The sequence below is a fragment of the Mandrillus leucophaeus genome, unplaced genomic scaffold (assembly GCF_000951045.1).
Source record: "Mandrillus leucophaeus isolate KB7577 unplaced genomic scaffold, Mleu.le_1.0 Scaffold1, whole genome shotgun sequence".
NCBI lineage: Eukaryota > Metazoa > Chordata > Mammalia > Primates > Cercopithecidae > Mandrillus > Mandrillus leucophaeus.
This window is the reverse complement of record NW_012098097.1, coordinates 13,648,286-13,664,118: the sequence shown is the minus strand read 5'-3', so window position 1 is coordinate 13,664,118 and position 15,833 is coordinate 13,648,286. Positions and strand designations below refer to the sequence as shown.

General features: G+C 56.5%; 1 protein-coding gene across 1 annotated transcript in view; it reads left to right on the top strand.

Annotated features, from left to right (window-relative positions):
- Positions 1-520: 520 nt before the first annotated feature.
- Positions 521-15,833, top strand: part of TBC1D16 (TBC1 domain family, member 16) — a 95,227-nt gene continuing 79,914 nt past the window's right edge. The window contains exons 1-2 of the mRNA XM_011991493.1: positions 521-764; positions 3,074-3,671. Of these exons, the coding sequence (XP_011846883.1) occupies positions 584-764; positions 3,074-3,671 (779 nt within the window). The 5' untranslated portion in view covers positions 521-583. The remainder of the gene's footprint in view (positions 765-3,073; positions 3,672-15,833) is intronic.

The window sequence follows — 15,833 nt, the reverse complement described above, 5'->3', positions numbered from 1 at the left end:
AGCCAGGATGGTCTCGATCTCCTGACCTCGTGATCCGCCCGTCTCAGCCTCCCAAAGTGCTGGGATTACAGGCTTGAGCCACCGCGCCCGGCCTATTTCTTTTTAATGAATTGGAAGGGCTCACTTGTGCTGACGCAGGTGGGAAACTGGGAAAAGAGAACGCCTGGAGGTTTTTGTGAAGTTGCTGAGGTGGGAATGGGGTTCCTGTAGCTTAGTGGTTCTCCGTGGGAGGGATTTTGTCCTCCAAGGCACATTTGGCAAAACCTGGAGATGTTCTGGTTGTCGTACTGGGAAGGGAGGTGCTAGTGGCATCCAGAGCCGAGGGACGCTGCTCAGCCTCCTGCGATGGACAGGGTGGCCTGGCCCAGGTGGAGAATGGCCTACCCCGTATAGAGCTGGGCACCAGCAGGATGCACCCCCGTGGTTAACCAGTACCCACTGGGTGCCGAGGCAACACGTACTGCTGTGAGACAGGACGCAAGTCCACGACCTTGACCATCTCCTCTCTCTTCCTCCCCCAGGCAGGTCTTGACGAGCCCTGCCTGGGCTGACGCGTGCGGAGGATGGAAACACTTGCCTGGCAATGTCTCTGGGCCGCCTCCTTCGCAGGGCCTCCTCCAAAGCCTCGGACCTCCTGACCCTCACCCCTGCTGGCAGCGGCAGCGGGTCCCCCTGTGTCCTGGATGGAGAGATCATCTACTCCAAGAACAATGTCTGCGTGCACCCGCCGGAGGGGCTGCAGGGGCTGGGGGAGCACCACCCAGGTGAGCCAGGGCAGGCGAGGCTCCAGGGTCACAGAGCCCAGGTTATTTTCTGAGTGAGGGCTCTCAAGGCCCTGGGCCACAGCACGTAAGAGAGACAAGTGCGTCTGGTTCCTTTTCCAGAACGTGTAACTAACTGCAGCTGTCCTCCTGGAAGGAGGGTCTGGGGGTGTTAAGTCTGGCTCATGGCAGGCTGGGTGAGTCCCTCAGCCCTGCTGCTTCCAGAGGGAGGGACAAAAAGATGGGTTAGTGATCCCTGAGGCCTGCCTGCCCCCTTGTCATTTGTGTGAATGACTCGTGACAAATAAATGCATTGCTTTTTTCATCTGTTGCTTTATTTAATTTGCACAACCACCTCATGGGCGTGGCCAGGGCCCCAGCAGGCCTTTTAGGTGGGTCAGGGCGCTGGTGTTCAGAGAGGCTGAGGGGCTCTTCGCTGCACAGTGCCAGTGTGCGGTGGAGGTGGGGCTGCAGGGCGGTCTCTGGACTCTTTCTTCTCATTTCTTCCTGTTGCCGTCCCCTTCCCTGGCTGCCAAAAAGATATTTCAGGGCCCTGCAGCCTAGCTGTGGCCTGCACTGGCACACCCTCACATTTGCTTGGCCTGGGCAAGAGTACAGACAGAAGCCCCAGACAGATGGCAAAATAGTAAAGTTATTGTCTGGCCACGGTGGTTCACACCTATAATCCCAGCACTTTGGGAGGCTGAGGTGGGAGGATTGCTTGAACCCAGGAGTTGGAGACCAGCCTGGGCAACAGAGTTAGACTTCATCTCTATTTAAAAACAAAGTTATACATTACAGTGAGATCTGGGCACTTTATACAAATTATGTTTCAGTCGAATACTGAATACATTTTTAAACAAGACAAAAGTTTAAATCACGCCAATGAAACATTTAAAGCGAGTGTTCTGTCCCCCTGCCTTGATAAGTGTATCTTTAAAGCCACTGGCTGGTTGGCTGCGGCTGTGTGGGCAGGGGCTTCTCTGGAGTGCCCTAGAAAGGGGTGCAGGTTCTGGGCGATGCGGCCCCTTGACCCGGAGGTCGCCTGGCCTGAGGTCTTCTAGAGAGAGAGAGACCGGGCAGCAGCTGTCTCGGACCCTCTTGGTGATCTCAAAGCTGCGTGCTTCTAGGATGTGGAAACACTTCTCAGCCTCAGGCTCATGTTACCCTAATGCACAGCTGGCTGACATTCCCCACATTTCCCAGCTTCTCTTGGCAACAGGAGCAGTGCTTAGGAGATTCTAGGGGTCTGAGTTGTGGAGACCTGGAGACTGGGTGGTGGAGGCCCAGGAATCGGGATATCCCAAAGCTGCTTGATGGTGTGTTAGGAAATGCCACCTCCTGCCAGAACTGAGCACTCACCCACTTGCTCTGGCCCAGGAGAAATTGCTCCTCTCCATGTCCCCAGCAACCCCGGCTGTGACGCCAATGCTCACCTCTAAAGGTGGCCCCTTCCTCCAACAACCTGCATTTTAAAAATGCCACGAGTGCCACTCATGGTTGGAAAAGGTCCAAATACCACCCAGCTTGGATGAATTCTTTTTGTGCAATAGAATGAAGTCTCCAGCCTCCATCCCTCCTAACAGTGCTGTAAAGCCATGAAGCTGGGCATCTGGGCTGCTGGGCTCACACAGACAGGGAGGCCTTAGGCAGGTGAGCCCTGGGGCCAGGGTCGGGGCTCTGAACACAGGGAGAGCCCCTGGTACTTGGAAAAGTGCATGGCAAGCCTGAACTGGTGGCTCATCGCCTGCGATCCCAGCACGTTGGGAGGCTGAGGTGGGTGGTTCACTTGAGCTCAGGAGTTTGAGACTAGCTTGGGCAACATAGTGAAACCGTATTTCTAAAAAAAAAAAAAAGAAAAGAAAATTAGCTGGGTGTGGTGGTGTGCACCTGTAGTCCCAGCTAATCGGGAGGCTGAGGTGGGAGGATTGCTCGAGCCTGGGAGGTGGAGGTTGCAGTGAGCTGAGATTGTGCCACTGCACTCCAGCTTGAAGCACAGAGTGAGACCCTGTCTCAAAGGAAAAAAACAAACCCAAAAACCAAAAAGAAAGGTGCATGGCAAGCTGGTGCTTGGGGACCAGTGCCCCCTGGATCTGCTGGACGTGTGTTCTTAGAAAACACGCGTAGCTGGAATTCATTTCAAGCTCCCCAGTTCCCCCTGGTGTTTTTGCTCAGGGCCAGGCTGTATCTGAGGCCGGACTGGCACTTCACTAAAGAGCGGTGGCCTCTCCGAGCAGCTCGCCAAAGGTGCCACAAGGGCCTCATCCACAGCCTCCTGGCCTCTAACACACCGTCCCCCTGGCTCCTCACAGGTTACCTGTGCTTGTACATGGAGAAGGATGAGATGCTGGGAGCCACCCTCATCCTGGCGTGGGTCCCCAACTCTCGCATCCAGAGGCAGGACGAGGAGGCCCTACGCTACATCACGCCCGAGAGCTCCCCCGTTCGCAAGGCACCCCGCCCTCGTGGCCGGCGCACCCGGAGCTCAGGAGCCTCCCACCAGCCCTCCCCCACGGAGCTGCGGCCCACCCTGACCCCAAAAGATGAGGACATCCTGGTGGTGACCCAGAGCGTTCCGGACGGCGTGCTCGCCAGCCCTGCGCCGGAGGACGAGGAGAAGCTGGCTCAGGGCTTGGGGGTGGATGGTGCCCAGCCGGCCTCGCAGCCTGCGCGCAGCCCCTCTGGGATCTTGTCGACAGTCAGTCCGCAGGATGTCACCGAGGAGGGGCGGGAGCTGCGGCCCGAGGCCGGGGAGGAGGATGGCTCCTTGGAACTGTCAGCTGAGGGTGTGAGCAGAGACAGCTCCTTCGACTCAGACTCAGATGCCTTCTCCTCGCCCTTCTGCCTCTCGCCCATCAGCGCGGCACTGGCCGAGAGCCGCGGCTCCGTGTTTCTGGAAAGCGACAGCAGGTGAGTTCCTGGTTCTGGGTGTGGGCTCTCGGGAGACCCCCAAGGCCTGACCTGGGCAGGAAGCAGTCACCTGCATCACCTGTGATGCTAGGTGAGCGCTGGAGGCATCTGCCCGACCTGCCTGTGACTGTGGCTGTGGCAGGAGCCCCTCCCCGAGGTGAAGGCTTCAGCAGGGAGTCCCCACTTTCCACTCCACCGAGAGGACTGTGAAGGGTGTGCCGGGGCATCCACATTCTTCTGTCTCCTTGAGCCTTACTAGGACTAAACAGGCTCTGACAGGTCCCTGACCAAGGCCAAGCCCCCAGGAGTCCTTGTCCCTTCTGTTCCCATCGCCGGAGGGGCAGGAGATTGCCAGTCCTCAAGCAAGTGCTCGCGAGGCCCGGTGGCATCATTAGGCTCACGCGCAGGGCTGGCCTAAGCCCAGATGTGCTGCTCCGCTTGGTCCCCAGCTCCCCGCTCTGCCCTGCAGCCCACCAGGCACGTGACCTGGCCCCCTGTGGTCCCCGGAGGTGTTAGCCTCCCTCTTTCTCATAGCTGTGGAGTATGGAACGTAGTCCCGGGGCAGTGTTGACCATATTCACCTGACTCAGCAGCCGCTCTGCACCCCGGGGAGTCCAGCCGGAGTACCTGGACTCCTTGGTGGCCACGCTTGCAGGAGCTAGAGTTGGACCCATGCCCTGTGGGGGGTTCCCTGGGCCTTGGAACCCAAAGAGACTTTCCTGAGTGGGGAGGGTTGCATGGTGCCATGAGGGTCCTCATGGCCTTGGGGTGAGTGCCAGTGTGGTCGCATAGGCCCGGAGCCCCAGAGCCAGCACAGGGGCTGTGCATCCGACTTCCACAGCCCCTTCCTATGCCCTGGCCGTGGTCCTTATGCTCATTAGGTTTCTAGGCAAATAATGATGGTGACCACAGACAACAGTAAGAACTGACATCAGTCAGCAAGCAGGTCATTAACTGTTGAGCTCGTGGTGTGAGCTGGGCGCATGCTGGACGTGGGTGGTCCAGGCCTCGCCTGGGCGCTGGACACCACGGGCTGTGGATGGTACACGTGTGTGCTTTCCACAGCCCCACGCCCTGTGAGGTGGGCCCTCATATTATCCCCTGCTATTGAAGGGGAAAGGGAGGCTCAGAGAATGTCAGCAACTTGCCAGGCATCACCCAGCCAGTGCCCGGGCCAAGCTGGGATGTGAACCCAGCTGGGTCTGCCCCAGGGCTGCAGCATAAAAGGTCACCCCAGGCCGATTAAGCCAGGGAGTGGCAGGGTATGACGTAGGGACACAGGCTTTGCTGGCCTCAGCAGGGGAGACTGTGGGACAGGTTCTTCCCTGATTTTATCCCTCCAATAAGATGCAGTCCATTAGAGCCCCAGGGTGAACTGATAACATTCATCTCAATTATTTGAGAGTGCAGATAAAAGGAAGCCGTGAGCCGTGACCGAGGACTCCAGGTCCCAGGAGGCTTGCTGAGCTGGGTGGCGTCAGGGGCCAGGGAACCCGAGGGGGTGGTGGGGGATGGGGACCGAACGCTGGTCCTGGCCTGGGTCCCGCTGGCCGGACTCAGTCGGAGCTCCCCCTGGTGGTGCCAGGCCGACAGTGCAGCAGAACCTGCAGGCGTCCCCATGTCCCCGCATCCCCAGGGCCCAGGCGAGGGGAAGGTCCCAGCTGTGTCCCAGAGAGGTGGTGGGGTTGGCCCACGGTCTTGGGGCTGAGGACTCCGTGGCAGAACCACAACCAGAACCTGGCCAGTCAGCTCTCTGTCCAGCAGCCCCATCTCGTAGGGAGCTCAGGTTTAGGAGTTAGGGAGTTGAGTGCTGGTTGAGTCCTGGCACCCCTGGTAAGTGTGAACCTGGGAAATTCTTTCTGTTCTTGGAGGCTCGGTTTCCCTGTTTGTAAGATGAGGCTGGTAATGTCCACTTTCTAGGGGTATTGTAAGAATGCACCCCGGTTCCCCTTTCCTTGCCCTCCGCCTTGCTGGTTCGCCAACCTGGCTGCATGTGGGGTGCTCCTGGGGGGAACCTTTATACAACGCTGATGCCCAGGTGCCTCCAGGTTCTTCTAGAGTAGTGATTCTCACCCAGAGCCGAGTCTGTCCCCAGGGGGTGTGTGGCAATGCCAGGAGACACTTTTTTGTCATAACTGAGGGTAGGGGTGTATTGACATCAGTGAGCAGCGGACAGGGATGCTGTGCACTCACTCTGGAAGCCAAGCTGCCCCTCTGCCTGGGACCCGCCGGGGGCCTCCCATCATTTTCAGGATGAAGCGTCATCTCCTTCACTCGGGGTCGAAGGCCCACCACCATCTGGCCCTGCTGAGCGATGCCACCTCCCTCCCTGCCCCCGCACTGTGCACACCTCCAAGTTCGTCGTCCTCTGCCTCTACATCTCGTGGGGCTCTCTCTGCCTCATGCCTTTGGCCAGGGATCCCCTCGGCCTGGGCTTCTTCCTCCCACTCTCTCCTAACCGGCCAGCTTGTATGTTTGAGACTCAGCTCCTGAGGCAGGGCACCTTCATGTCAGCTTTTGGTGGAGGCTTCTCTATTTCCCCCAACCCTGGGCTGAGGAGGGCACTCCCCATGGCCCCCTTCTCTGCTCTGACACTCGAGCCCCCACTGAGATACTCCGTCCGCCTGTCCATTCCCAACTGCTGGGAGGCAGATGGTGGTGAAGGAGCAAATTTTGGGGCCCGACAGATCTGTTTCCAGTCCTGGCATCACCCGAGTTGTGTGTGATCTTGTGGCCGTTACCTCCCATGTCCAAAACACAGATTCCTCACGGGTGTGAAATGGGGCCAAGAACCCCCGTGTAGGCCGAGCGCGGTGGCTCAAGCCTGTAATCCCAGCACTTTGGGAGGCCGAGACGGGTGGATCACAAGGTCAGGAGATCGAGACCATCCTGGCTAACACGGTGAAACCCCGTCTCTACTAAAAAAATACAAAAAAACTAGCCGAGCGAGGTGGCGGGCGCCTGTGGTCCCAGCTACTCGGGAGGCTGAGGCAGGAGAATGGCATAAACCCAGGAGGTGGAACTTGCAGTGAGCCGAGATCTGGCCACTGCACTCCAGCCTGGGCGACAGAGCGAGACTCCGTCTCAAAAAAAAAAAAAAAAAAAGAATCCCCTTGTAGGGCAGAGTTGGCGTGAGGGTTGAGTACCAGCCTGGGGCATGGGGTCAGCAAGCCTGGCCTGGGACTCATCCCCACCCAGAGACTGTGACTGGGGGTGCTTACCGCAGCCTGGCCCTGCTCCTGATGAAGGCTCAGAAAACGCCTCTTGGCCACGTGGCTGCGGGCTTGGTGCGGCTTACTCCTCAGGCCTGTGTCAGCCCGGTCCAGGCTGGGCCCGCTGAACGTGGCGAGGTGCAGCTTTGTGCCGAGACGAGGTGGATGTGGATGGGACTCTCCTCACTCCTCCGGAAGTGTGTGCTTCGGTCCAAGGCTGGAGTGAAAACAGCCTGTCTCCAAGACAGACTGCTGGGAGCTTTCTTTTTATTTTAAAAAAGTAGATACAGAGGCCGGGCGCTGTGACTCATGCCTGTAATCCCAGCACTTTGGGAGGCCAAGGTGGGTGGATCGCTTGAGCCTAGGAGTTCAAGACCAGCCTGGGGAAAATGGCAAAGCCTCGTCTCTATACAAAATACGTAAAAATTAGCTGGGCATAGTGGTACATGCCTATGGTCCCAGCTACTCAGGAGGCTGAGGCAGGAGGATGGCTGGAGCCTGGGAGGTGGAGGCTGGAGTGAGCTGTGATCACGCCACTGCACTCTAACCTGGGTGACAGAGAGATACCCTGTCTGGAAAAAAAAGAAAAGAAAAGCAGACAAGGATTCTGAAAGGGGCTGGGTGAGCCCTGGAATCTGCATTTCCCTGGTCTTCCCTTGCTCCTGTGTGCTTCTGGCCCCCACAACGTGGTAGACCCAGGAAGCAGAGGTGGCGCTTCTTGCTCCCTCCCCATCCCCCGGGCCTTCGTGTGATGGGACTGGAGATCTTGGCTAAGGTGGTTAATTGTCCTAGACGCTGTAGAGAAGGCGTCCCCAGCCCAGTTGCCCGTGAGAATGCCCTGGGCAGCTTTACAAATCCTGATGCCCAGGCTGCACCCAGACCAATTAAACCAGGATCGCTGGAGTGGGGGCCCAGGCATGGGAATGTTTTGAACTTCCTGGGGGTTTCTGAAGTGCAGGCAGCGTTGAGAACCCCTGCTGTGAAGGGGCTCAGAGAGAGAGAGAGAGAGAGAGAGAGAGACAGAGAGACAGAGAGACAGAGAGACAGAGAGACAGAGAGCGCGAGTGAGAGAGCGAGCGCGCGCCTGGTGCTCTGGGGTGAGGAGGGGCATCAGGGCCGAGGCCCCCAGAGAGGACTGGCCACTCCGCAGGGGTGTTGGTGAGGACTCGGGTGCACCCATCGCCACTCTGAGGGGTGGGACGTCTATTAATAATCAACTGTGAGGTTGAGTCCCCCGGGAGGGCAGAGCAGGTAGGCCGGCTCGAGGGTCCCCTCTAGTGGTGGATCTGAAGAACTGCACGTGCAGGCTGCGTGTCTGGCTGGGATTGGCCAGGATAGACAACGCCCCCACCCACCCCGGGGCCGAGGGTCCCCACCCCCGGTATATGGTTATTTGGCGAGTAGTTCACAGAAGAGCTGAGGGGTTAGAAAAGTGTCCCCCGGGCTGCCCACATTCGTGTGCTACCTGTAGAGTATGGCCAGGCGGAGCCTGGATGCTGGAGGGTGAGCCCACCTACCAAACCCAGGAGTCTCCTTTGGAACCCCCAGCCCCCAGTGCAGCGACGGCCTGGAAATCCTTGACCAAGTGAGTATTCAAGGCTGACTTGGGGGATGGGCTGACAAGGAGAGCTGCTGTGCCAGTGCGAAGTCCTGCCTCCCGGCGCTGAGACCCCAAGACCCTGGGCTTCCCCGAGCCGGGGGTGAGTCCTGGGCTGTCTTGGTCCTGTACCCTCCTCAGTGTCAGAAAGCAAGGCTCTGGGGTGTGCTGGGGAGGGTGACCACCAGGCACGACTGGCCATCCTGCCCTTGGTTTCTGTGCTGGAAGGTACCCTCCAGCCTAAAAGGCCAGTTGGGTGAGGGTGTGGAAAAACGGGGCACCATGGGGCCGGCACCGTGTCCACTGGCCCTGCCCTGGGGATGTGCATTGATGACCTGGATAAAGAACTGAAACAAGCCTGGGAAACATAGAGAGACCCCATCTCTACCAAAAAAGAAAAAAAATTAGCTGGGTGTGGTGGTGCACAACTTTAGTCCCAGCTACTCCGGAGGCTGAGGCAGGAGGACTGCTTGAGCCTGGGAGGTGGAGGCTGCAGTGAGCCGTGATCACACCAGTGCACTCAAGCCTGGGTGACAGAGTGAGACCTTGTCAAAACAAAACAAAACAAATACCAGATTCTGCTCCCTAAGTGAAAATGTCTCTTCTGGACCTCGTCCTAAGAAAGAATCCAAATTACAGATGGAAAGGCCAAAGTGGCCAGCATGTAGCTCAAGCCTGTAATTCCAGCACTTTGGGAGGCTAAGGCGGGCAGATCATTTGAGGTTGGGAGTTGAAGGCCAGCGTGGCCAACACAGTGAAACCCCGTCTCAACTAAAAATACAAAAATTAGTTCAGCGTGGTGGCATGTGCCTGTAATCCCAGCTATTTGGGAAGCTGAAGCAAGAGAATTGCTTGAACTTGGGAGGCAGAGGTTGCAGTGAGCCGAGATGGCACCCCTGCACTCCAGCCTGGGTGACAGAGCTAGACCTTGTCTCAAAAGAAAAAAAAAGTAGAAAGACAAAAGCATCTGCATGAAGATGTTCACTGTGGTATTCCTTACAGTGGAGAAAAAGGGGCAGATCGTAAGAATCCAACAGCAGAGGAGGTGGATCGACTAAGGTCTCTCTAAGGTCCCTCTATTGGATCAGGGAGTTTCCAAACCTGGGCTCACAAGCCCCTGAAATCTTACCCCACTTTTTTCATATGAGGAGGGGGCACCATCTGACTTCCCAAAAGGTCTGTGACCCATAAAAGGTTCAGAAGCTCAGTGCTGCCAGATAGAAGATGTGGGATTGACAAGGACTGTCAAATAGTCCATGCTGTGTTGCAGAGTAGCAATTTACAGTGAATCAGACACAAAGCAAGAAACAGGTTATGATTCTGCACATTGCAGTTAAACTCTGTGAAGACGCCTGAGGTGCGGATGAGGCTGTCACAGCAGGGCTGCCCAGCAGAGCTTCTGCCAGGACAGATGGAACCCAGGTCTGTGCCGTCCTGCACAGCGGCCGCTGGCTTCATGCAGCTCTTGAACCCTTGAAATGGTGCAAGTGCAACCGAGCAACCGAATTTTAAATTTTGCATAATACGGATTAATAAAATTGTTTTTAATTTAAAAATGTTTTTAAATTTCGTTTTTAGAGACAGAGTCTCACTCTATGGCTCAGGCCAGTGTACAGTAGCGACAGCACAATCACAGCTCACTGCAGCCTCGACCTCCCGGGCTCGAGTGATCCTCCCACCTCAGCCTCTCGAGTAGCTTGGATTGCAGGTGTGCGCCACCAGGCCCCGTTCATTTATTTTATTTTATTTTTTAGAGACAGAGTCTCACTGTGTTGCCCAGGCTGGTCTCAAACTCCTAGGCTCAAGTGACCCTCCTGCCTGGGCCTCCCAAAGTGCTGGGATTACAGGCATGAGCCACGTGCCTGGCCTTGATTAATATAAACTGGAATAGCACCTGTGATCAGTGGCCACGGCAGTGGATGGCAGAGGTTGACAGGAAGATGTGTCCATATGTTAGCCTAGTGTGATTATGAGCACTTTTTAAAAAGAAATTTCTGTTTTCAAAAATGTTATTCTGTGATTATATTAAGCTTAAGATGAAAACCAATGTATAAAAATAGACAGACAGGGAGAACCCTGCACATTTGGGCGGGCTTAGCATCTCCCACTGCCCTTCATGCTTGCTAATTAACAAAGAGGCCTCCAGGGCGAGCTGGTCACCGAGGTCCTTCCAGTGACACCAGTGCCACCGGCCTGCCACCTTAGGTCCCGTGCCACCAGCGGGGCCTCCCCCTGGGGAAGTGAGTGTTTCCTTCTCTCTCTCCCCAGGTCCTCTCGTCATTCCCGGCATGCGTTCTCGAGGCAGCCAGTCTAGGCAAGACGGTGTCTGGGTGTTGGGAGGGGCTGGGTGGCCTGGCCTCAGGGTTTGGCCACTTATTACTGTGGTTTCTGTCATACAGTTCCTGCCAGGTCAGACTTAGTCCAAGCGGGTTGGTGCGGCCACAGGTGGGCAAGGGCCAGGAGCAATGTGCTGCCCACCCCGGGGTCCTGCTGGGACCCCCTGCCCTCCCTCTTTCCTCTTGCCCTTTCCTGCGCACAAACTGGACACCTCACCCCAAGCATCTCCGCTTCCCACCTTGCTCCCTGCAGCTGGAATGTTCTCCTCTCTCCTGCTGAAACCCCAGCCCACTTGCAGGCAGAGAAGACTTTCTCCTCCATAACCCTGCTGGGACCTGAGTTTTCTCTCTGGAGAGATCCCATCACGGCCGCGTGCTGTTCCCTACGTGCGCCACCGTGCCCGCGTGCTTCCTCGCAGGGCCCTCCCAGTGCCTGGGCCGGTGCTGTCAGCAGAGCGTCCTGCAGTGCACGCGGTCCTGTGCCTATGCCCCACTGTGTGTGGTCACCACGCCCTGGAAACACGGCAGATGTGGCCAAGCAACTGGACTTTGGTCTGTCTTTATCTCCAATGAATGTGAAGTTTGATAGTCACAGCGGGAGGCTTCCGTGCCCGACAGCACAGGACTGGATGGAATGTTCCTGGGAGGATGGAAGGTGGACCCTAGAAACGTAGCAACCCTCCCAGCAGGACAGGCCCGAAAAATTCTGACAAAAGTAATGGAGGAAAGATAAGATGATAAGATAAGGCCCCTTTACTCCCTCAGGGTGGCCGCCGTCGTGGGGGCAATGGCACAAAGGTTCACCAGGAGCCGACCAGTGCTTGGACAGCAGACCCCAAGGGGTGGCTATTCCCCACCTCACATGGCTTCCCTGGCAGGTGCCGGCCCACCCCGCAGGGCATGCGAGGCAGAAATAAACGGCATCTAAGTGCCTTTTGCCTTTAGGAGGAACAGGCTCCCTGTCGATCAAGTATCAGTAGCTGTGGCTGAATTATTAATGGCGTTATCATTCATCGTTGGTGTAACGGCCCCTGTCCTCCCACACAGCACAGAGGACAGAAATGAGGCTCTCGGGGAAGAGTCCAGTCTCAGAATAAACTAGAATCAGTGCGCTCGGTGGGCCAGGACGCATTGCTGGGAAGCATCCTTGCAGGAGCTCCCATGGAAGGCCCTGGGGGTGTCACCCTGGCCTCGCAAAGGTCTGCTCAGGCTCCTGGATCCCTTCTGCGTTTCCTGCCATTCCTTTTCTGCCCAACCCTCCAGGCAAGCCCGAGGCAGATGAGATACTCCTAGAGGTGGGCAAAGAAGTGAGCGGTGGCACACGAATCGGGACGCGCTTTGCCCTTCTCGTCTCTGTTCCGGGGTTCTGGGGTGCAGCAGCTGCCCAGCAAATCAGAGCCCAGAGCAGGAGAGAGGGGGACACAAAGCGGGGGACGAGGAAGGGAGTGGGAGGCAGGGGTGGAGAGAAGGGCACGTGAGAGGGTCCAGGGTAGGAGACAGCAAGGAGGGGGGCAAGGAGTGAGCAGGGAGGGTGGGCCGTGCATGTCTTAGGGGCCACTCCAGCAGCAGCGGGGACCAGGGGTGGGTGCAACACAGACATCCAGGAGCTGCCGCTACCCAGGGGAGGGACAGCTGGGTCCCAGGGAGACCTCAGAGGTGGGATGGCCAGGAGCTGGGAGGGCTGCATCCTCCATTCCTCCCAAATTTCAGGATCAAGTCACCGATCCCAGTCGTGGGCCAACCAGGGTGCCCGGGGATGCCCTGAGAGCGCCCGCCGCCCCCTGAGGATGCTCCAGGAACCCCCGCCCACCCCTCCCGGGCCCCAGCACAGCCTGGCAGCCGGGAAGCCAGCAGCTCCTGAAGATCTGTTGTTTGGGTTTGTTTGTGCTTCTGTAACCGGGAGCTGAGATTTATTTCTTTAAAACATCCCATTGCCCGACACCCTGCAATCTGTTCTGTGTGGCGTTCAGACTAATCTCGTCTTGTTTCTGTAGCACTTGGCAGGCTCTGTGTGGCGTTCCTCCCTCCCCCAGACTCCCCCCCGCCCAAGCCAAGGTGGCCACTACCAGCTGCTCTGCCTGCGCCCAGAGGGTGGCCAATGGCGGGGGTCCGAGGGAAGCTGTTACAGGAAGGGCAGCTGGCTGGTCCAAGCCCCGTGGACTGGCGTGTGGCCACGGTCAGTCTAGAAATGGCCACAGGACATGGCCTCGCCCCGGGAGTCTCACTGCCAGGTGGAGAGGCCAAGCAGGCGCCCAGCCGAGCACTGGCCCCTCCCTGGCTGCCCCTCAGCTCCGGGAGCTTGGAGGGGCTGCCAAAGAATTTGGCCGGGACACCACCGTGCCCAGCCCTCTGGTGTGCGACTCTGGCGTGGCTGTTTGGCTCACACATGATGTCTAGGCAGAGAAGGGGCTGGCAGGCTTGGTTGGGCGAGGCCTGTGAGTGGGCAAGCTTTGGTCAGAGGCCCAGCTGTGAATCGTAGCCCCACTCAGGACCCCCAGGGGGTGGCCTTGGATGATGCTGAACCACTCTGTGCCTCAGTTTACTCCTCTGTGAAGTTGGGGCATTATGGGGGTTCAGGAAGGCTGTGCATGTAAAGCTCTGCACAGAGGGCTCAGTACAGGGCAGGTAAACAGTCATCATCACTGTGTATCTGACTGAGTTACCAGCCCCGTTGGATGTGCTTGTATCAGTGTCCTGAGGCTGCTGTGACCAAGGACCATAAACTGGGTTCTTGAAACAAGAGAAATTTATTCTCTCACAGTCCTGGAGGCCAGAAGTCCAAAATCAAGGTGTCTGCAGAGCCAGCCTCCCTCTGGAAGGCCTAGGGGAGGGTCCTTCCTGGTCTCTTCCAATTTGGGTGGCTGCAGGCATTCCTTGGCTTGTGGCCACATCGTTCTGACCTCTGCCTCTGTGGCCACATGGACAGGGTGTGTCCCTTTGTGTGCCCTCTCTTCTTCTCATACGGATGCCAGTCATTAGATAGGGCCCACTCGAATGCAGGGTGACCTCGTCTTAGCTTGGTGACATCTGCTGAGACCCTATTTCTGAATAAGGTCACATTGGGAGCTCCTATGTGGACACGAATCTGGGGGGAGCACTGTTCACCGCGACACATGCTCTATGGGTGCTGACCTGAATCCCAGACACACAGCCTGATGTCAGTGTGGTCATCACCCCTTTTTAGGAAAGGGTGACGCAGAGCTCAAGCCTCCAATGCAAAGTGATGGCTGAGCAGTGACTCTGGTTAAAAATAAAAAGCGAAAAACCAAACACAATCAGGGCCCTGAGCAACCCCTCGTTTCTGTCGTGTCAGTTGCTCCTCATGGCCCAGCCTCGTTGACCCTGAGAGCTGAGCGAGTGAGTCTGGTCAGGAGTCCTAGACAGGGGACAGTCCCTGGGGCCCCAGCAAAGACGCTGTAGAAACGGGCTTCAGAAGAGACAAAAGAGATTGTGCTCATTTTAGAAATTCGAGGGTGGCCAGGCACGGTGGTTCACGCCCGTAATCCCCACACTTTGAGGGCCCACGGCGGGTGGATCACCTGAGGTCAGGATTTCGAGACCAGCCTGGCCAACACAGCGAAACCCCGTCTCTACTAAAAAATACAAAAATTAGCCGGGCGTGGTGATGGATGCCTGTAGTCCCAGCTACTCAGGAGGCTGAGACAGGAGAATCGCTTGAACCCAGGAGGCGGAGCTTGCAGTGAGCCGAGATCACACCACTGCACTTCAGCCTGGGCGAGAGAGTGAGACTCCGTCTCAAAAAAAAAAAAAAAAAAGAAATTTGGGGGAAAGGCAGAAGGGAAATATTTGTTTGTGCTCTTCGATCCCTCTGGTGTTGCCGTTATCATTTGGGTAGGTTTTCTTCCTGGCTTTTCAAAGTTGGGAATTGTAATTATCTATTCCGGGGTTGGCAGGTGGGCCAGACAGCAAGTATTTTCTGCTTTGGGGGCCAAATGGTCTTGGCTGCAGCTTTTCAACTCTGCCCTTGTAGCATGGAAGCCACCACACAATGTATGTTAATTGGCATGGCTGTGTTCCATTAAATTCTTTTTTTTTTCCGAGACAGTATCCACTCTGCTGCCCAGGCTGGAGTACAGTGGTGTGATCTTGACTTACTGCAACCTCCGCCTCCTGAGTTCAAGTAATTCTCCTGCCTCAGCCTCCCGACTAGCTGGGACTATAGGTGTGCACCACCACACCCAGCTAATTTTTGTATTTTTACTAGAGACGGGGTTTCGCCATGTTGGCCAGGCTGATCTCAAAACTCCTGACCTCAGGTGATCCACCCGCCTCGGCCTCCCAGAGTGCTGGGATTACAGGCGTGAGCCACCGTGCCCGGCCCCATTCGCATTTTATTAAGGATACTGAAAGTGGAATTTCATATAATTTTCATGTGTTGTGAAATATTCTCCTCTGGATTTTTTTTCAACATTTAAAAATGTTCCAAACCATCCTCCACACGGAAACCTGCACACAGGTGTTTGTAACCGCTTCATTCATACAGGTGCAGTGGAAGCAGTCAGGATGCTCTGCAGTGGTGGGTGGGTGAGGGAACAGTGGCACGTCCCTGCAAGGGAATATTGTTTATCGATGAAAGGAAATGAGCTGTCAAGCCTCGAGCAGACGTGGAGGGTGCTGAGATGTACATCACTATGTGAAAGAAGCCAACCTGGGCCGGGCGCGGTGGCTCACACCTGTAATCCCAGCACTGTGGGAGGCCGAGGCGGGTGGATCACTTGAGCTCAGGAGACCAGCCTGGGCAACATGGTGAAACCTTGTCTCTAAGAAAATAAAATAAAATAAAATAAAATAAAATAAAATAATAATGCAAAAATTAGCCGGGCATGGTGGCTCACACCTATAGTCCCAGCTACTTGGGGGGCTGAGGCAGGAGGATTGCTTGAGCCCAGTAGGCGGAGGTTGCAGTGAGCTTAGATGGCACCACTGCCCTCCAAACTGGGTGACAAAGTGAGACCCCATCTCAAAAAAACAAAAAAAAGAAAGAAAGAAAAGAAGC